At 39.6% G+C, this 22,131-nt stretch overlaps 2 protein-coding genes across 8 annotated transcripts in view; one reads left to right on the top strand and one right to left on the bottom strand.

The window, feature by feature from the left end:
- PEA15 (proliferation and apoptosis adaptor protein 15) overlaps window positions 1-22,131 on the bottom strand; it is a 71,339-nt gene that overhangs the window by 28,063 nt on the left and 21,145 nt on the right. The gene's annotated exons all lie outside the window — the stretch shown is intronic.
- DCAF8 (DDB1 and CUL4 associated factor 8) overlaps window positions 1-22,131 on the top strand; it is a 45,363-nt gene that overhangs the window by 9,681 nt on the left and 13,551 nt on the right. For 5 of the 7 annotated variants that reach the window (XM_012749163.3, XM_012749161.3, XM_012749162.3 and 2 more), the window contains 5 exons: window positions 5,798-5,872; window positions 10,441-11,111; window positions 12,087-12,227; window positions 13,940-14,034; window positions 19,317-19,427. In XM_012749163.3, the coding sequence (XP_012604617.1) occupies window positions 5,824-5,872; window positions 10,441-11,111; window positions 12,087-12,227; window positions 13,940-14,034; window positions 19,317-19,427 (1,067 nt within the window). In that variant the 5' untranslated portion in view covers window positions 5,798-5,823. The remainder of the gene's footprint in view (window positions 1-5,797; window positions 5,873-10,440; window positions 11,112-12,086; window positions 12,228-13,939; window positions 14,035-19,316; window positions 19,428-22,131) is intronic. The other 2 variants (XM_076000284.1, XM_076000283.1) reach the window with 1 other exon arrangement.

Raw genomic sequence — 22,131 nt, 5'->3', positions numbered from 1 at the left:
AAGAAAAGAAAAAAAGAATAACTGCTAGAACTACTCTGAACTACTTTAAGCTTCTAATAGTCTTAGTAATCCCCAATACAATAGGGTTTATGTATTTAGGAATCATCTTGCCATTAATGTGGTTGCTGATAAACCACACAGGCAGTTTTGGTTGCAGCAAAAATCGTTACAGCACTTTCATTTTCAAGTGAGAAGAACTGACATTTTTCTTTCATTTGCTGTGATATAGTGACCACTTTAGTTAACTTCTATTAATAATCACATCTTTAAGAATTTAATGTTGCTAATTACTGAATATTATCTGTCATTTAACAATTTATTTGCATAATTTCCTTTTCCCCCTCTATCACTCTTCTCCCATTCTCTCATTTCTTTTTTTTGAGACAGAGTCTCAAGCCTTGAGAGTCTCTAGCCTTGTTGCCCAGGCTAGAGTGAGTGCCGTGGCATCACCCTACCTCACAGCAACCTCAGACCACTTAGCTCAAGCGATCCTCCTGCCTCAGCCTCCCAAGTAGCTGGGACTACAGGCATGTACCACCATGCCCGGCTAGTTTTTTCTATATATATTAGTTGGCCAATTAATTTATTTCTATTTATAGTAGAGACGGGGTCTCGCTCTTGCTCAGGCTGGTTTCGAACTCCTGACCTCGAGCAATCTGCCCTCCTCGGCCTCCCAGAGTGCTAGGATTACAGGCGTGAGCCACTGCACCCGGCCACCATTCTCTTATTTCTTTAGGCCAAATTTATTGAGATATAATTTACATACAGTAAAATTCATCCTTTTTAGTTGATCTGTTCTTTGGATTCTGTCAAATAGTCATGTAACACCACCATAATGGAGGCATAAAACATTTCCATTATTCCAAAAGTTTTCTCTTGCCTTTTTTGTAGTCAATTCCATTCCCTTATCCCTAGTCCCTCACAATTGCTGATCTGCTCTCTATCCCTATAGTTTTGTCTTTCCCAGAAAGTATTAATATCATAAATGAAATCATATATCACATAGCTGTTTGGGTCTGGATTCTTGTATTTACCATAACCTTTGAGAACCATCCATGTTACTGCTTGGATCAGTAGTTGATTCCTTAATTATTGCTCAGTAATATTCCATTGTGTGGGCATACCGTAATTTGTTTATCCATGACAGAGCTGAAGAACATTTGATTGTTTCCAGTTTTTTGATGACTCTAAATAAAACTACTAAAACATTCACCTAAAGGGTTTTTAAAATTTTGCAGACATATATTTTCCCTTTTCTTGAGTAAATTCCTGAAATGGGATTCCTGCGTTGTATGGTAAGTATATTTAACTTAATAAGAAAATGTCAGACTTTTCCAAAGTGACTGTATTATTTTGAATTTGTACTAGCAGTGTATGAGAGTTTCTAGTTGCTCTACTCCTTCTTAGTTCTTGATAAAGTAAGTTTTTAGTATTTTAAAAACTTTAACCATTCTGATAGGTGTTTACTGTATTCTCATCTAATTTATATTTTCATAATTATTAATGTTGAGGGTCTTTTCAAGTGATTATTGTTTAATTGTGATGGTTTTAAAAACATTCTGGTTACTGCCCTTTATCTAGTATGTGTTTTGCAGATATTTTCTTCCAGTCTATAGCTTGTCTTTTCATTGTCTTAACAGTGTCTCGAAGAGATTTTAATATTGATATGTCCAATTTGTAAATTTTTTTCTTTTGTGCTTTTTGTGTCCTATCTTAAGAAATAGTTGCCTAACCAAAGGTCATGAAGATTATTTCCTTTGTTTTCTCCTGGAAGTTGTTTTAACTTTTACGTTTAGGTCTATGATCCATTTTGAGTTAGATTTTGTTTATTCGTATGGGTTGAAGTTCTTTTTTTTTTTTTGGTAGTTAGGTGTCCAGTTATTCTAGTATAGGTTGAGCATTCCGCTGAAATCAAAAATGCTCTGAAACCTGAAACTTTGAACACCAGCATGGTGTGCAAGGGAAATGCTTATCTGGGGATTTGGGATCTTTAGGTTTGGGATGCTCAACCAGAATAATGCAAATATTCAAAAATCTGAAATTCAAAACACTTTTAGTTTCAAGCATTTCAGATAAGGGATACTCAACCTGTATACATGGTCTCTTGTACGTTACAGATCTTTTATCGGTATTGGGGTTGATATCATCCCCAGTGGTTTTAAACAAGAGATGCTTGGTACCTCTCCTACAAGTACTCTTATCCAGTGTATTAACTCCTCTCTTATTAAGACAAGAAAAATCTAGGTCACAGGAATTTCCTGGTGGAATTAAAATGACACCTGAGTCTTTTTTCCCCATCCTCTGATAGTTTACTCTTTAACCTTCAGTTTGGCAGGGGGTTATGGTTATTTTTAGAGTACAGGCGGTAGAGTTAATCTAATTAAACTCCTACAGCTACCTGGGGCAGTGAGCTCAACAGCTTTTCCCAGCTCAGCATGGTTTGCTCTGGACTGGATTTTACATGGAAGTTAAAGTAAAAACAGTAAATTTGTTGGGAATATAATGCATTGAAGAATGAAGGAGATAGTTTGGATTTGGGTCAAATATGGTCCCTAACCTCAGATTATAAAATTGAAGATTGTATTCTTTGGTGATGGAAAAGATTCTAGAGTGGCTCCTATACTGGGCCTAGGGCACAGTCATAGTATCTCCACTTGCTTTAGTTTGGCCATTGTCTAAGCTCAGGCTGCCATAACAAAATACCATAGACAGGGTGGCTTAAATATTAATAACAGAAATTTATTTTCTCATGGTTCTGGAAGCTAGAAGTCCAAGATCAGGGTGCCAGCATGGTTGGTTTCTGGTGAAGACTCCCTTCCTGGCTTGTATCTAATCACCTTTTTGCTATGTCCTCATGTGGGGATTGGGGGGAAGTGTAGGAGAATGCCTAAGAATGAGAGTGTATGTGCAAACTCTTTGCTGTCTCTTTTAAGGGCACTAATTCCATCAGAGCTTCCACCCTGTAACTTCGTCTAAACTTTATTATCTCCCAAAGGCCCCATCTCTACATCAGCTTGGGAGTTATGGCCTCAGCATATGAATTTGGGGGTACAGTACAGAATTCAGTCCATAGCAGGCAGTGACTCTGATTTCCACACAAGAGTTGAAATGGTTTTAAGTTTCTTCATTTTGATTGAAATTTATATTATAAGCATAACAACTCATCCCCAAAGTAGTTGTATTTTATTATTGTCATCATTTTTTACTTTCTAAAGAATTAGTTCCCCAAAGTGGAAATTTATGCACCCCTAAGGGGTATGCAGGATCATCCAGTGGTATGTAGAAAAAGAATGTTGAAATAGCTTTTTTCTTCTAGAAAAATTAAGCTAAATATTTAATGTGAGTTGATTGTATGTACATGAATGTATACACATATTGGAGGTTCATGCTCAGAGTTTACACTGGTAGAGATTCATAAAGTCTTGAGACCACTGTTCTAGAGTACCCTTCTGCAGAAGTTTTAACATTTAATTCTATTTATCTGTATCATCTCTGGAATTTGTACTTTATAGATGAAGTATGAAAATGAATAGAGAAATGAATTCCAGAGATGATTAAGAAGCTCATCCAAGGGTACAAAGAATGCTAATGGCTTAGTTGATACCAGAACCCTGGACTTCTAATTTTCAGTCTAAGACTGATTTTGCTAAACTCTGTGGCTTCCAAAAATGTGACTTTTAGAAGCTATCTGCCTATCAACTCAGTGATTAAAGAGTAAGCATAAGCATTCACAGGGGTTTCTCTGCTTCTGCAGTAAATTCTGTCAACTATTTTCCTCAAAGAGAAGATCTCTTCTTAGAAGAACCTTAAACCAATTTTTCCAAAAGACTACTTTGCAATATCTAGGTGTGGGCTGACCTTCATTACTCCCTTTTTCCCACTTCTCATAGCTGAGTGAGAGTTTAGGCTTTGGCTCCTCCTAGTCTTGGAGGCTTGGAAAGCACATGTGTTTTCTAGAGCAATTACAAGTTTAAAGTTCAGGCAGTCTGGGCTCCTGTAGGAGTTGATGTTTAGTTTTGAGAAAGGTATTCTGGAGCAGCTTTTTTATTCTTCTCTGGGAGTAAATAATATTGGAGTGCAATCATGGTATCAGAGACAGTTTTGATTCTAGAGGGGGGAAAACATCAAAATCTGTTCTCAGTTGACCATGATACACTGGCCTGCTTATGACTTTAGTTTTCAATCTTAAGAAAGTAGTGTAATCAGTTTCCCTACTTCATAGGACTTTTGTAATTAATGTGATTGATTTTAAACCCCAGATGGGGTAGAAGATATTGCTGAGATGCTCAAGAGTGTAAACAAACTATTGAGAAGGAAACACAAATGCTGTGTGAGGAATGCTGTCCAAAAGTGTATACATCAAAGTAAGAGGAGGAAAACAGCATGCTTTTCAACTAGCTCTTCACTGTTTTTCTTTTTAAATTAAAATTATCTTTCTTTTTCTTTTTTTTAACCCGATGGATGTGGACACTGTTTTTCTTTATGTGGCTGCTTTACATATTTTTTTGTGTTGGCACTTTCATCACCACCCTTCCAGATATCCTTTCCTCAGATTTGGCCTCAGCCTTGCTCTTGTAGTATTTCTACTCTCCCACCTTGGCCTACTATGGTTGATCTTTGGGCAGCTATCTCTTGGCAGAGAACACTTTTTTTGAATCAGCTTGGATTTCTGTAGAGGAGAGTAGGGGGTAAGAATAAGGATGGGCTGCTTCTGGGATAATTGTTATGGGAATGAAAGGGCTGTTGAAAGATTAGAGGCCAGTGTGCCTGGGTACAAGGGCTGGGGTCATAATTATACTTTGTCTTTTACCAGTGCCTTTTGTCCAAGGCACTGAAAGGGCTTAACAAAATTCTGGTCTGAATAATATTATTCTTTGCTCTTTGGAATTTACTGGAGGTGGCAGTGAGGCCCTGGGAGAATAAAATAAAATAAGCTAGATACCCTGATTATTCCTAGTTAAGAAAAGATAAGTCTGGTGAAAGTTGGTGGAATTAGGTGAAAAAATGTTTGCCATTATATGAAATGGGCTGAGATGGTTTAATGGAAATGTTTCCATCCCCCCCCCCCCCACGTTTGCCTCTGGTGACTGACTGTTAGTCCTAAGAGAAAACAAATAAACAGCTTTAAGGTTCTTTCTTAGGGTGGAGTGCTCCTGAGTTCTAATTCCAGCTCTACTTCTTATAATCTTTAGTTAGTATTTGTGCCTATAATAAGTTTGAAGCTAGGCATCTGAGTGAACATAAAGCCTAAGCTCTTACCCTAAGAACTTGATTTCTTCTATCTCCGTTGATTTGTGTATAAAATGATACTCAGAATCTGACCCACCTCATTTTTTTGTGAAAACAAGTATTTTATAGAGTTTGTAGATATATATGACTATTTATTAAATACATTGGAAGATTCATTGGCAGAGGGCATTGCTGAAGCTAGCTTTTTGTATTTCGTATTGAATTGAGGCTTTTTGTTTACAGTACCTGTCACTTTATGTGCCTCCTATTTCAGGTTTTATTTTATTTCAGTTCCCAGTTTCCCATCTGAAAAACTACTGCCAGTTACTTGGTGAATAAAGTAAAGAGAGGGCAGTTGACCTCCCCAAAATTTGTACCTTTATGGAATTTAGACAGGGAAAAAAATTCTGGTGTGCTTTTTAGCAGCTGAGAAGCCCTGTTAAGCACACACAACAATCATTTTTATAAAAATGATAAAGCCTGTACACTGTTAAATCTCCTTGTCTCTTTTGTCATCTTTCCCAGGTTGTTTCCTAATTGTTTTATTTTCTTCCTCTCCCAAATTCAGGCTGGCTACAGCAAACATCATTCAAGATGTCCAGCAAAGGGAGCAGCACAGATGGCAAAACAGACTTAGCTAATGGTAAGGGGCCAAAATGAAGGTGAAGCTAATTTTACTGTCAGCTGAGGTTCTCCTCCTCCCCTCAATGTAGAGTGGAGACCTGGATTTCAGTAAAGGGAAGGAACCCTTCCTGTGTTGTTTTGACGATAGGAAACTACACAGGAAACATCTTGGGCTATCTGGTACTTTTGCTCCTTCAAATTTTATCTGATTGTTTCAGAAGATCAGTAACAGAGCTAGCAGTTCTGTTCTGTTCTCTTTTCTGTGTTCTCCTCTCTTTTCTTTTCTTAACAGGGTTTTACTCTGTTGCCTGGGCTAGTGTACAGTGGCACCATTGTACCTCACTGTAATCTCCTGGGCTCAAGCAGTCCTCCTGTCTCAGCCTCCCAAGTAGCTGGGTCTACAGGCACCATGCATGTTAATTTTTAAAAATTTTTTTGTAGAGGCAGGGTCTTGCTGTGTTGCCCAGGCTGGTCTCAAACTCTTGGGCCCAAGTGATCCTCCTGCCTCAGCCTCCCAGAGTGCTAGGATTATGGGTATGAGCCACCATGCCTGGCCCAGAGCTGTACTTATGAGAGGTTAAGTGGTTTGGAATTCTGAAAGGCTATACAATGGGCAGAACCTAGGAGATGCTATTAATAAAGAAGAAAAATAAGATCCAATTGGTGATGGGAACAAGGAAGTTTGGGGGAAGATGTAGTTTCCCAGTTATATTGAGAGGTCCCTTACCATGATAGGTCATAGTTTGGTAGAGATATTACATAAAAGATGAAGTTGCAATCCAAACCAACTGGGATTAGGGCTTCCTTCCTTCCCTTTCTTATTTCTTTCCCTTCCCTACCTTTCCTTCTTTTTCTTCCCTTCTTTCCCTCTTCTATTTTTCAGGACCAATGCTAACAAGTGTTAAATTACTGGGTCTGGGACAGATTTGAAGGTAGAATACCAAGTTTCTAATAGATTATAGCTGCTACCTGGGTTATTTGACCAATGCTAAGCTAACTTTCAAACTAGAGAAATCTTCAAATGGATATAGTTGAGCAACACAGAGTCTAGTGTTCCTTAGCACTTTGAATTTCAGGATTATAGGCTAAATTCTAGTTGATGTGATTGGTGGAGCATTGAAGTTGAGGAAGAGTAGGTGAGATTTTCAACATGCTTTTTTGTTCCCTTGTTATTATCACTACCATTCCTTTTTTTTTTTTTTGAGATGGAGTCTCGCTTTGTTGCCCAGGCTAGAGTGAGTGCTGTGGTGTCAGCCTAGCTCACAGCAACCTCAAACTCTTGGGCTCAAGCAATTCTACTGCCTCAGCCTCCCGAGTATCTGGGACTAGAGGCATGTGCCACCATGCCCGGCTAATTTTTTCTATATATATTAGTTGACCAATTAATTTCTTTCTATTTATGGTAGAGACAGGGTCTCACTCTTGCTCAGGCTGGTTTTGAACTCTTTGAGCAATCCTCCCGCCTCGGCCTCTCAGTGTGTTAGGATAACAGGTGTGAGCCACCACGTCCAGCCTCTACCATTCATTTTTTGTAAAGAAAAGTGGTTCACATTTTTCATTTTTTGTAAAGAAAAGTGGTTCACATTTTTCATTGGGCTTAGTTGAAAGGTACAGGTTTTTAGAGGAATTTGAGGTATGCTGTCGATTTGGAAGTTGGCCGCTAGCTAGATCAGGGATTGGCAAACTATAGCCTGCAGGCCAAATCCAGCCTGTCACTTGTTTTTGTAAAGTTTTCTTGGAATACGGTCATACCTATTCATGTACGTAGTGTCTGTGGTTTGCTTTTGTTCTACATAGTGAAGTTGAGGAGTTGTGACAGAGTTTCCTATGGTTAGCAAAGCCTAAAATGTTTACTGTTTGACACTTTACAGAGAAAATTTGCCAGCCCCTGTGGTAGATCTTGGTCAGTGACTGTTGGGGCTCTCTTGCTGACCTTGTGATACACTCTGGCTCTTATATTAATGTGGTAGATCCTCCAAAATCATCTGAATTTGTTAATCATAATTATAACAATAAATGCTAGTAGTTTTGATTTTAAAATTTTTTTTCTTTCTTCCTCACCACTAGGTGACCAGGGAAATTTTGATGTTTTATTTTTCTTTCTCCACAGACCTGTTAGGTGTGGTATTTATTCCTTCTAATCGCCCTCAAGCTCAGGCAGAATTGCATTTTTAAAAGCCACAGCTATTAAACTTTCTCAGAATGTATAACAGTCTCAACAAATGTGGTTCTTAGGTTCAAATTTCTGTTTTCTTCTAGCCCCTAGCCCACTTGTTTTCACACTGCTGTTAGTTGAGGTTTTTTTGTTTTGACAGGAGCTGTTTATGTCTCCCAACCTTCTGTTACTACTTGAACCAAAGCACTTGCATTGGTTGTTTTCCAAATTTGATTCTGCCTAAGAGTTCATTGCAAATAATTTCCATTGCTTTAAAGATGTTCACAAATTACTGCACTAATCCAGATGACTAGGCATTAAGGTGTTCCAACTTTGAATCCTTAAATATCAGTGTGGTATTTTAGTTGAATAGCTCATACTAGAGTCATATACAGCTTGTCTGCTTTTCGTAACAGCTTTTATTCTGGCAGGATAAAATTTATAGCCATCTTAGGAAAGGAGGCCCTGAACAGTGTTTAAAATCCTCATTCTCCCTTTCCTTTCTTCACACCTTGACCTTAGGTTGGCAGTTGTGGTTGTATTGGCCCTAGGATATTACCCAAGTGCTCACTGTAATGTGATTTGGCTGTTGTTAGATAAGAGAAAGCAGGATTGTAGGAGATCGGATGGGGCAAAGTGACCAAGTTTTTTAACTACCAACATAGCAGACCTAGAATATACTGAACTTTTTTTCTCAGGCACTATTGTAATAGCCCTGCTTTTTATCAGTTTTATATATGCCTCATAAAACCTTATCTCAATAAAAAGACTAAAAAAGAGACTAAAAATTGTGAACTAATGGAAGTCAGAATACATTTATACTAGCAAAAGGAGAGTGAGAACCCACTGAAATGGTCACAATTCCCACTTACCCCTTCAACTTCCTTTCTTAGTAGATTTTAGGAACTTAAGGGAAGAAACCTAGGATTTAAACATAAATCCAAGGTTTACGTCTAAACCTAGGAATAGTGGTGCTTCTCAAAGTAGGAATTGGTTCAACTCCATATTCATAAGTCAGGGTGATCCCCCTACCCCCACCCCAGACAGAGTCTTGCTTCGTCGTCGTCCTGGCTAGAGTGCAGTGGTGTCATCATAGCTCATAGCAACCTCAAACTCCGGGGCTCAAGCAGTCCTCCTGCCTCAGCCTCCTGAGTAGCTGGGGCTATATGCTAGTGCCACCATGCCCAGCTAATTTTTCTATTTTTTGTGGAGATGGATGTCTTTCTTTTGCTCAGGCTGGTTTTGAACTCCTGATTTCAAGCGATCTTCCTACCTCGGTCCCCAGAGTGCTAGGATTACAGGTGTGAGTGACTTTTATCAGTTATTTTCCATGTTTCCTTAAGAAGATAGCTATGCTAGCTCTTGCTGAAGATGGCTATTCTTTTTTCTTATATTCTATTTAACTACTTGCTGTGACTAATGGATGCCCATCCAACAGAACAGAGCCTAAGGTGTTGTATAAGGCACATTTCATACAATACGCCAATGCTTTGTCTTTGAACACTTATTATAATCTGAGACTGTCATGAGATTCTTCATTTTTTTTTTTTTTTTTGACACAAAGTCTTGTTCCGTTACCCCGGCTAGAGTGCTTTGGCGAAAGCCTGGCTCAGAGTAACCTCAAACTCCTGGGCTCAAGCAATCCTTCTGCCTCAGCCTTCCAAGTAGCTGGGACTACAGGCATGTGCCACTGTGCCCAGCTAATTTTTTCTATATGTTTTTAGTTGTCCAGCTAATTTCTTTTTATTTTAGTCTCACTCTTGCTCAGGCTGGTCTTTTTTTTTATTTTTTTGAGATAGAGTCTCACTTTGTTGCCCAGGCTAGAGTGAGTGCCGTGGCATCAGCCTAGCTCACAGCAACCTCAAACTCCTGGGCTCAAGCAATCCTACTGCCTCAGCCTCTCAAGTAGCTGGGACTACAGGCATGCGCCACCATGAACAGCTAATTTTTTTCTATATATATTAGTTGGCCAATTAATTTATTTCTATTTATAGTAGAGACGGGATCTCGCTCTTGCTCAGGCTGGTTTCGAACTCCTGACCTCGAGCAATCTGCCCTCCTTGGCCTCCCAGAGTGCTAGGATTATAGGCGTGAGCCACCACGCCTGGCTGAGATTCATTTTTAAAGTATCTTTATTTGTGTGTGGTTTGGATCTTAATCTTTTCAGTTTCTTGTCCTTTACATGATCTCCCCTCAGAAAGTACTCCTTCAAAGTATGATGTAAGCTGAGTTATAAAAAAAAAAAGAATAATAAAAAATAAAAAAAAAAGAAGGGACTCTTTATATGCATTTGTATTGAAAACTCTTTGACCAAAGTTTGTTTCTTGGTCTTTTGATGTGATGATTTCTTAGACTAAGCTGAAAAATCCTTTTGCTTGCTCTCCTAGTTCCTTATTTTTCCTCTCACCCACCCGTTCCTCACTAACATGCAGGAAGCCTGTCTAGCAGTCCAGAGGAGATGTCTGGAGCTGAAGAGGGGAGGGAGACATCCTCAGGCATTGAAGTGGAGGCCTCAGACCTGAGTTTGAGCTTGACCGGGGATGATGGTGGCCCCAACCGCACCAGCACAGAAAGTCGAGGCACAGACACAGAGAGCTCAGGTGAAGACAAGGACTCGGACAGCATGGAGGACACTGGCCATTACTCCATCAATGATGAAAACCGAGTCCATGACCGCTCAGAGGAAGAGGAAGAGGAGGAGGAGGAGGAAGAAGAGCAGCCTCGGCGCCATGTACAACGCAAGCGGGCCAACCGTGATCAGGACTCATCAGATGATGAGCGGGCCCTAGAGGACTGGGTGTCATCGGAAACATCAGCCCTGCCCCGACCTCGCTGGCAAGCCCTTCCTGCCCTTCGGGAGCGTGAGCTGGGTTCAAGTGCCCGCTTTGTATATGAGGCTTGTGGGGCAAGAGTCTTTGTGCAGCGTTTCCGCCTGCAGCATGGGCTTGAGGGCCATACTGGTTGTGTCAATACCCTGCACTTTAACCAGCGCGGCACCTGGCTGGCCAGTGGCAGTGATGACCTGAAGGTGGTGGTGTGGGATTGGGTGCGGCGGCAGCCAGTACTGGACTTTGAGAGCGGCCACAAAAGTAATGTCTTCCAGGTGAGGCAGGGGAGTGTAATAGTAACTGAGAGAATCAGGCATGAGTTAGACAAATCTGAGCTGCTACCTGGAATGGGAGCTGGAAGTGAGTTGTAGGGATTAGACATCAGGACTTGTCCCTTACTGTGGCTCCCATAATGACTTCAGTACACTGAAAGACCCCATGGCGACCGTTTGTTTCCTTGAGCATAAATAAGGACCACTGGAAGCCTTGTTATAGGTAGGATGCTTGGAACTCATCAGGAAGGTATTAAATGTATACTAGTAGGAGGCAGTATAGCATAAGAGCACAGGCTCTTGAACAAAAAACTGCCTGGGTTCAAACTGGCCCTTTCACTTACTAGCTTTGTGATCTTGGATAAGTTATTTTACCTTTGTCTTCAGTTTATTTGTCTGTAAAATGGGACTAATACATAGGGTTATGAGGATTAAATAGTTATAAAAGTATGCAGTTAGAACTATGGCTGGTACTTATTAAACATTTGCTAAATATTAGCTCATATTGTTAACTATTCTGTGGAGATTTTATTTCTCCTGCTTCATCTACTATAGTGATACTAGCCATTTATCCCTAAGTGTGTTCTCTTTCCTTCTCCAACAAATTTCCCCTGAGTTTCCTTTTTATTTATGACAAATTTGTTTGCTTTCTGCATCAAGGTAGATTTTCCTCTTTTATTGCTTGCTTTTTTCCTCTACTAGGTATAGCTCTAGTTCACCTGAGCACTTATCATATACCAGTTCAACCTTCCAGAGCCAACCAAAATGCTCTCTTACATCAGAGGAAGTTTTTTTTCTCTCCCTTTCCTTTAACTACTGGAAGAAGTTGGGCTTAGCAAGCTGTACAAGAATAGGAAAGCTAAGTTTCCAGCTGTCATGTGAGAAAAGGTGGTAAATTGGGGTCAGTGCATTTTTACCTCTCAAATTCACCTCTTCCATTTCTTTTGTGTGTCCTTTTTCTCATTCTTAACACCTCAGGCCAAGTTCCTTCCTAATAGTGGCGATTCTACTCTGGCTATGTGTGCCCGTGATGGGCAAGTTCGGGTAGCAGAACTATCTGCCACACAGTGTTGCAAGAATACAAAACGTGTGGCCCAGCACAAGGGAGCATCCCATAAGGTAAGTAAGCACTTGCTCCAAATTTTGTGCAATCCAGATCCTCTGTGGATCTTAGCCAAGGTCTTGTCTTATCTTTGCCCATTGCATCACCTTTGTTGTGTTACCTGTCTCACTTCTTTTGGTCCTAGGATTTATATAGTTAAGGAAGTAAAAACAGCCACCCTAAACTTCTTGGAAGGCAAGTATTTGAGAGATCCCCAGATCATGCACTGATCCCCAGATCAGTTGGTTATACTTGGCCCCTAAGCTGAGCTGTGGTTAGTTTGCAGATCCTTGAGGTCTCCTGTATCCTCTAAACCTCTTAAATTTACTCTAATTGTTTTTAGAATATTTTAATAGTTCCAAGGTGCTAGTGGTTGGTTCCTCATGTGTGAGAGCATCAACTTTCCTGCTCGCAAATAGCACTATTTCTGGAAGCTCTAGTTAGAGCTGAGAATATAGGCCAAATAGTCGTTGTGGCAGCCAGCGAGGAGCTAAGAGCTGCCTTGTCTCAGGTCAGGGTAGGCATCGTTTTCTTCCACACCTGGAAAGAGGATAGTACTTTCTTCTTAAAAACCCTAAGCAAAGGCCGGGCGCTGTGGCTCACGCCTGTAATCCTAGCTCTTGGGAGGCCGAGGCGGGCGGATTGCTCAAGGTCAGGAGTTCAAAACCAGCCTGAGCAAGAGCGAGACCCCGTCTCTACTATAAACAGAAAGAAATTAATTGGCCAACTGATATATATATAAAAAAAAAATTAGCCGGGCATAGTGGCGCATGCCTGTAGTCCCAGCTACTCGGGAGGCTGAGGCAGAAGGATCACTCGAGCCCAGGAGTTTGAGGTTGCTGTGAGCTAGGCTGACGCCACGGCACTCACTCTAGCCTGGACAACAAAGTGAGACTCTGTCTCAAAAAAAAAAAAAAAAAAACCCTAAGCAAATATGTAGGTGGACCTCGAGTATCCTTTCTAGCCCAGATGGTTTGGGAAATGTGAAAATTACCTATTTCTTTGATTCTTAAGCCTACTCCCAGCTCACAAGATAACTGGTTTTTGGGACTCAGATGTAGGGAATGAAACTTGGGCACCATTTTACTCTGTACCTGGGGTATAGAACTGATTTTATTTGAGAATGAACTCTAATGATTGGTGTTTTTCCTTGGCATTTCTATTCATATCCCTTGGGGACTTAGTTGAAATAGCAAATCACCTGTCCCTTTAACTTGTATAGAATAAACAAGCTGTAAATAATTCACACAGAACAACTGTGAGTGGGCTTAAATTATCTCCTTTCCTAGGATGTTATAACAAAAGTAGACATTTTTCTTCCTGAGATTTTTTTTTTTTTTTTGAGACAGAGTCTCACTCTTTCGCCTGGGTAAAGTGCAGTGGTGTCATTGTAGCTCACAGCAACCTCAGATTCCTGGGCTCAAGCAATCCTCCTGCGTTAGCCTTTCAAGTAGCTGGGACTATAGGCATACACCATGACGCCTGGCTAATTTTTCTGTTTTTAGTAGAGATAGGATCTCACTCTTGTTCAGGCTGTCTCAAACTTCTGAGCTCAAGCAGTCCTCCCACCTTGGTCTTTCAGAGTGCTAGGATTACAGGCATGAGCCACTGCACCCAGCCCTTCCTAAAACATTTTAAATGCAGCCCTTCTTGAAGTTAAAAAGAATGAACCAAGTGACCTCTAATTCTAATCTTTAAAAGCCTTATCTTTTCTCTTTTTCTCTTTCAGTTGGCCCTGGAACCAGACTCTCCCTGTACGTTCCTATCTGCAGGTGAAGATGCAGTTGTCTTCACCATAGACTTGAGACAAGACCGCCCAGCTTCGTAAGTATAGCAGTAACATCTTTACAAAACTGTATCCTTTGGCCTTGAAGATATTCCATGTATCCTGGTAATGTCCAACTCTCTGGTCCATTAGAACAGTAGCATTGTGCAGATGATAAAGCGATAATTTAAGGTTTAGGGAAATTCCTTACTTCCTCTGTTTCTTAGGAGTCAAATACCTATTCAGTCTACTACCTTCATTTCTCAAACAAAATTTAGTTATCTTATTATATGTGGCCTTTCATAACTTGATAATCTTCTGTTCTCCATTCACTTGGGTGCCATTCAACTTAACACAAAGCATATTATTCCACATACTAGTTTAGAGATACGATCCTCCTATAAAGTTTTTAATTATATGTAAAAACATACAGAAAATTAAACGATAAATCTTGAACAAAAATATTGGTAGCTACAGTAGAGTTCTGTCATATCGCTGCTCATTTGTACATGAATTTGAGACTCATGGGTAAATTGTATCCCTTCTTACCTGTGTGATGTCATAGAACATAACATCTTGTTTGGGGGGATGGGCAATATACATAACCTTAACATTTGTACCCCCATAATATGCTGAAATAAGAAAAAATAATAACATCTTGTTTGGATCCAGAAAGACCTAGATCAAATCTCAACTCAGGCACTTACTATTTATGACTTATATAACCTTCCACATCTCAGTGTCTTCAGTCTTACTCTGGACATAATATCCTCCCAAGTCCCTGGGGTTTCTATGAGGATTTTTTTTTTTATTGTCCCTTTCCTTTTCCTTCCCCTTCTTTTCCCCTTCCCTTCTCCTCCCCTTCCTCTCCCCTCCCCCCTTCTCCCTCCCCTTCTCCTTCTCTTCTCTTGACAGGGTCTTGCTCTGTCACCCAGGCTGGAATGCAGTAGCCCAGTGGTAGTTCACTATAACCTCGAATTCCTGGGCTCAAGCAATTCTCCTGCTGAAGCTTCCTGAATAGCTAGGACTACAGGCACCACTATGCCCACCCAATTTTTGTGTGTGCATGTATAGAGATGGGTCTTGCTATGTTGCCCAGGCTGGTCTGAATTCCTGCCCTCAAGCAATCCTCTCAGCTCAGCCAACCAAAGTGCTGGGGTTACAGGCATGAGCCACACTGTGCCTGGCTTTCTGTGATGATTGTTGGGGTGTGTGTGTGTGTGTGTGTGTGTGTGTGTGTGTTTGTGTGTGTGTTTGTACACACACACACACACACACGTATTAGATGCCCCAGTATAGTGTCCCACACGATGGCTGGAATTAAGTTGTAGCTACTACAGGGTGTCCCAAAAGTCTCCATACAAAGGGAAAATATTGTAAAATTTTGTAATGAGTATTTTGTAAATAAAGGTACATTTAGCTACAATTTCCCATTTTCCCTACATATGGCAACTTTTGGGATACCCTGTATTATACTTATTTTAGATTCCCTTTTTCATTTTATTGCTCTTATAATAAATAAATACATATCAAGAGATTCAAATAATAAAGTATAAAGACAAAATTTAAGTGTTCTCTCCTGTACCTCCACTCCTTGTATTTCTAGCTATTGCTGTTATTAGTAATTTGGAACACCTTTCAAGTCCCTTTTGTATACATTTATGTACCTAAATATATCCATATACTTTTTCCCATAAATGGGACAATTACATTTATATATAAACATACACATATGTATGTTTCCTCAATTTGCTTTTTTCTTATTATGATGTGTCTGACTTTTCTATGTCAGACCATGAAAGCTTACTTCATTTTTAACCATGGCATACATGTCATTGGTGTAACACAGTTTATTTTACCACTACCTGGTTGATGGGTCTCTAGTTTATTGATTGTCCTGTGAGTCTCAAAAATTATTATAACAAATCTTGGAGGTCAGTACCAGTGTTGAGTAAGGGATGTCAGTGATTTACATAGGAGTAAAATATAAATTAGTTTAGGAAACATAATCTGAAGGCTGATTGTTATTAGACCTTTATTTTATATAACCATCAAGAAGATGAAGGTTGGAAGATGATGGACTTATACTGGAAAAAAAATAAGCCTAAGTGCCAAAGGGTCTGCCTTCTAGTACTAGCTCTGCAGTTACATAGCTTTGAGAAAATCATTTAATCTCTTGAACTGAATGATGTTTATTATTTCCATTTCTGAAGTTCTGGGGTTCTGTGATGATAATGGAACATTAGTAGGTTTTCCATAGGGAATGTTCCCATGGTAGAGCAAAAATGCAAGAAATGATAATGAGTTTGTTTGATCTGCTGTGTTAGAGAGTTGTGAATCAGAATGAGATCTTACCCTGTGGATCAGGTTCAGAGGGAAACTACTGTTAGGCCACAAGGAATTGGGAATCTGGTTAAAGGAATGAGTAGAGCAAATGATTCTGGCAGATTATTGAATTTGGAATGAAATGATACAGGCATAAAATCTGGCTGAGAGTTGACCATGGATCTGGACACAAGCAATCATCAGTATAGAAACTAAAGGGGATGAACACAGAATGTGATGTAAAAAAAAAAAAAAAAAAAAAAAAAGAAACTAAAGGGGGGAACATGAGAGAAACTTACGAGTAGAAGGAAGCCCAAATCCTACATTTGAGGAATAAGAGACAGTCTTCAAAAAGTTTTTGCGTTAGGGATAGAAAAAATAGTGTTACAGCCTGGAATGGTGTGGAGGGCAGATTGTGAAAGTCATAGCCAGAAAATCCAACCCATCTTTATATATTAAACTGATGCCTGAGCATCTGCTTATATCAGAGGCATTTTTGTGTAAGGTTGGCATAGGGGAATTTTTCTTTTGTATATATATGATAGCTGAGTCTCTAGGAGCTGGTGAAATTGGTGAGCTGGTGAAACATCTTAGGAAACAAGTGTGATTTGAAACTGTGAATGGGATACTCCTTTAGGCAGTGGAATCCAGTTTGAGGTATTCTTCAAAAGAATCCTTTGGTCTAATCAGTAATTATCTTTCCCTTTTTGCTGGGACAATACCTGCTCATTAATTTTAAGGCAAAATTTGGCGAATTTGTTTTGTATGGTTTCCTCCAATGTGAAAATGTTTTTCTCCTTATTGCCATGATTAATCATTTTTATAGCACCTCTGCATGTTCCCGGAGAGCTCAAGGCACTCTGCATTTATCCATTGGGAGAGAGAAATGTTTTAGGGAAATATATTGAAGCATAGAAAAATGGAGCTCTTTGTTAGGATTATGTAACAGTGGAGCCAGTACTTCATAATCTACCCCTTAGTTTCTTCATTTTGCTTCTACATGGTAACTTTTGTATCTGTCTGATCTTGTCCTTCTGAAAATTCAAATTGTTGAGGAAATGAGATGGCCCTTGGAAAAGGAGCAGCATCACCTCCTACTCCTTTTCCCTGTCTAAAATGCAGATTATGCTGCCTCTGCTTAGCTAGTTTTGTTCCTGAAACTGTTATTTTGACCCGTTTTCTGCCTTGTGTTTTTGAGGGGTGTTGGGTGGGTTCATTTAGTGACATTTTCAGTGACCTCTGTATTCTTTTAATGGAAACCTGCAAAGAGTTTAAATCAAAGAAAATCTCTCCACTTTGCCTAGAGCAGGTCTAGGCTGGAGTGACTTTGACCATGCAGAGAGGATGCTAAAATCATTTCGTTACAAAGAAACTTGCTGTCATAATTATGTGTGTTTTTGTTTCCATGGCATCAGAAACTAGTAAAATGTTACGATTAAAAACAAAATCTAAAGCCAAGCCCCTTCCTGTAGTTTCTTGAAGTCTTTCTTTTCCTATAAATTTATTAATCTTCACAATGTCATAGACTGGTTGGACACTTAGATATGGGAAGAATATTTATATTACTGCCCTTAAGCTGGGACAAATTATATTTGTTTAGCCAGATTCTTCTGACTAACTTGAAGTTTTCTAGGGTTTTAAAATTTTTTATTTCAGAATATTATGGGGATACAAATGTTTTGGTTACATAAATTGCTTTTGTACAGTTTTCTAATGTTTCCTCAGGACCTCATGCCCTCCTGAGGATCACCTGTCTTGTGTTACAATGAGAATAATTTAGAAATGCTCTTATAAGAATCCCCTTTCCTAATTTGCTTCAGATAAGGGAAGAATGCTGTTTTCCTTTGGGTTGACCCTATGTTAGAAAACTGTGGGCTGGGCGCAGTGGCTCACACCTGCAATCTTAGCATTTTGGGAGGCTGAGGTGGGAGGATCACTTGAGGTCAGGAGCTTAAGACCAGCCTGAGCAAGAGCAAAACCCTGTCTGTTCTAAAAATAGAAAAAATTAGCCAGGTATGGTGGCACGCATCTGTAGTCCCAGCCACTCTAGAGGCTGAGGCAGGAGGATTGCTTAAGCTCAGGAGTTTGAGGTTGCTGGCTAGGCTGATGTCATGGGACTCTAGCCTGGGTGAATAGAGCAAGACTTGTCTCAAAAAAAGAAGAAAAGAAAACTATGCCTTGTTATTTTTCAGTATACTTTTTTTTTTTGGTTTTGTTTTTTTGAGTCAGTATCTCACTATATTGCCCAGGCTGGTCTCAGGCTCTTGGGCTCAAATGATCCTCCTGCCTCAGCCTCCCAAGTAGCTGAGACTACAGACACACATTAGCGTGCCCAGTTAGTTTTTTTTTTTTTATTTTTTTAGAGATGGGGGTCTTGCTATGTTGCCCAGGCTGGTCTTGAACTCCTAGCCTCAAGAGATCCTCTTGCCTCACCCTCCTCAGTTCATTGTTCATTTTTACAACTGGGTTTTAAGTGATATTTTTTCTGGAATTTGGAAGATAGACTCTGACCTTTAGCTATCGGAAGATATTTTTCTGGAATTTGGAAGATAGACTCTGACTCTGAAGGTCTTTTTTACCTTAAGGTCTTTTTTTAGCCCACTTTTTCTGTGATTCTTCCTCCACCCCCTCTTTGTTTCCAGGTGATTGGGAAGATGTATGGGTAGTATTGCCTGTTTAATGACTGATTGTTATTGTGTTGGACTGCAGCTAAACTGAAGCTTCCTAAGGAATAGCACATAGATATACCTTTAGCTTATGCTTTTTAAGGAATGCTAGAAAATGACTTTACTACATTTGTTTTTCCCAATACCCAAAGTGGCATATAGTAAATGTATATGCTTTTCTTGTGCCAACATTCAAAATAAACAAAAAACCAAAAAGCTTTTTTTTTCTTTCCAAATGAGAATCTCTTTGGTTTCTTATTAGCCATGTCTATATTACTCTCTTGGCTGTCACTTGCCATGACTATCTGGATCTTTTGGAGAATATAACTTTGTATGTTCTTCTACTTAAGGAAACTGGTGGTGACAAAAGAAAAAGAGAAGAAGGTGGGGCTGTATACAATCTATGTGAATCCTGCCAATACCCACCAGTTTGCAGTGGGTGGACGAGATCAATTCGTAAGGTAAGTTTGTGGCTCTTTTGTATCTTTGATAGTTTGAAATGCTGATTTATTTGTGTACTCTTAGGTTCTCCCTATGGAGAGGTGTGAATTGCCAGGGAATCCATTAACCATCATCTTGAATTTTTTTAAGTGCCATTTGAGGTGTTCTCTTCCCTAATGTAACCATCTCTGAGGGGTGGCTTTACATATTATATAAATTATCAAGTTTTAGAGAGGTTTGATGAATTGACCAAGGTTACCACATAGCATCTAAGGTGTTAACACGTTTACCAGCAAGTGCTGTATTAGTAAATAACTTCTACCATTTTCATATATAAATTAACATGCACTAGAAATTCTGAATACTGGTTTTGAATTCAGAAATAGTTTGACTTGGGAACACTCAGTTTGAACTGAAGGTTTTTGCCTCGCACTGTCCTAAACCATTTTTCTTTATCCATAGTGATATCTTTATTACTGTGAACATCTGTAGTAACACTGGCTATTGAGATATCCTAAAGAAAACAGATGTCATGGATTCAATCCCTATATGTACCTGTTAATTTCCTCTGATCCTTGGTAATAAACTGTATCCCTATCCAGTTGGCCTACTTAAACTATATTTCTTTATATATTACCTGTGGCCACTTTCACACTATAATGGCTGAGTTCAGTAGTTGCAATAAAGATTAGATTGTCTGCGAGCTTGAAATATTTATTGTCTTGTCCTTTAAGAAAAAGTTTGCCATCCCTTGGTCTAACATCATATCTAGAATATAGTAGATTATTAATACTTATGGAAGAAAGGAGAAGGAAGGTAAGGATATCCCTATAAAAAAGAAGGACAAAGAGTATTAGATACTGAGGAACATAAAATGGTTCATACATCAAAAAGACCAGCCGAGGCAACACAGTAAGACCTTGTCTCAAAATAAAAAAAAAACATCAGTGAAGATATTTAAGCAGGAAATTTATATGAAATTTTGCATTTTAGATATAATTCTGGTGACAGTATGAGCAAAGGAATCAGTTAGAAGAATACTACAGTAATCTAGGCAAAAAATGACAAGGGGTAGAGAAGCAAATATAATTAAAAAATATACCCAGAGAGTAGAATTGACAGGAAAGAAAGGACCTGATTTCTGGTTTGGCCACTTGAATGTAGGGTAGTGTTATATTAACAAAGATTCAGGGGGGAAAGTATAGACTTAGAATGAGTTTAGTTCTGGAAGAAGGAGAATGAGTTTACTTTTGGGCATCTCAATGTTACACATAATTATAACATTATAGATATTATATCCATTTGTTAAGTAGATAAAAATTGAGAGCTCAGAATAAATGTGATCTGGAGATACAGATTTAAGTCATGTATCCATGTATAGGTGGTAGTTAAAGCATTGATAATGGAATTTGATAACCAAAGGAAAGTATGGGGTAAGGTTTTTCCCCCTTTTGAGTCTCTGGTCCCTTTGAGAATATAGTCCCTTCTCCCCAGCACACAAACACAGTTTCTTCAGAGGTTCACATACTACTTTGACTTCATGTTAAATTTCCCTAGTATAGAATCAGATAAGAGCTTAAAAGCTGCTGGAGAACTTCATCATTTAAAGGCTGGACAAAGAAAGACAAACCCATGAACAACATTGAGAAGTGGTTGGACACCAAGGAAAGAAGGTGTCTCATGGAAGGAGTAGTGAACAGTGTCAGGGCTAGAGAAAATGGCTTGAAAAGTATCTTGTTGGCTTTGGCAGTTAGGATACCGATGACTTCAGCCAGAGAAGTTTCAGCAGTGAGTTGAAGACCAAAGCCAGATTAGGATGGGTTGAGAAGTGAATAGGAAATAAGGGAGTGAAAATCTTGAATGTTGGTTGTTCTTTTCAGTAATTTGACTGCAAGGAGGGGAGAGAAAAGGCAATAGTAGGTAAGGACAGTAGAACGATTTTTAGAAAGTGGGCAGGTGGTGATTAGGAAGAGATTGAGAAAAGGACTAAATCAAACAAGGTCCTTGGAGGCGTGAGATTAATAACAGATGTCCAGGTCAGGCGCAGTGGCTCACGCCTGTAATCCTAGCACTCTGGGAGGCCAAGGCGGGTGGATTGTTTGAGCTCAGGAGTTAAAGACCAGCTTGAGCAAGAGTGAGACCCCGTCTCTACCAAAAATAGAAAGAAATTACTTGACCAACTAAAAATATATAGAAAAAATTAGCCAGGCATGATGATGCATGCCTGTAGTCCCAGCTACTCGGGAGGCTGAGGCAGAAGGATTGCTTGAGCCCAGGAGTTTGAGGTTGCTGTGAGCTAGGCTGACACCATGGCACTCTAGCCCAGGCAACAGAGTAAGACTCTGAATCAAAAAATAAATAAATAGGCCGGGCGCGGTGGCTCACGCCTGTAATCCTAGCTCTCTGGGAGGCCGAGGCGGGTGGATTGCTCAAGGTCAGGAGTTCAAAACCAGCCTGAGCAAGAGTGAGACCCCGTCTCTACTATAAATACAAAGAAATTAATTGGCCAGCTGATATATATAAAAAAAAAATTAGCCAGGCATCGTGGCACATGCCTGTAGTCCCAGCTACTCGGGAGGCTGAGGCAGTAGGATCGCTTGAGCCCAGGAGTTTGAGGTTGCTGTGAGCTAGGCTGACGCCACGGCACTCACTCTAGCCTGGACAACAAAGTGAGACTCTGTCTCAAAAAAATAAATAAATAAAAAATAATAAATAAATAAATAA

This window comes from Microcebus murinus, chromosome 2, assembly GCF_040939455.1.
Source record: "Microcebus murinus isolate Inina chromosome 2, M.murinus_Inina_mat1.0, whole genome shotgun sequence".
Classification (NCBI taxonomy): Eukaryota; Metazoa; Chordata; class Mammalia; order Primates; family Cheirogaleidae; genus Microcebus; species Microcebus murinus.
The sequence above is the reverse complement of the archived record's forward strand: the minus strand, read 5'-3'. Positions and strand labels throughout refer to the sequence as shown.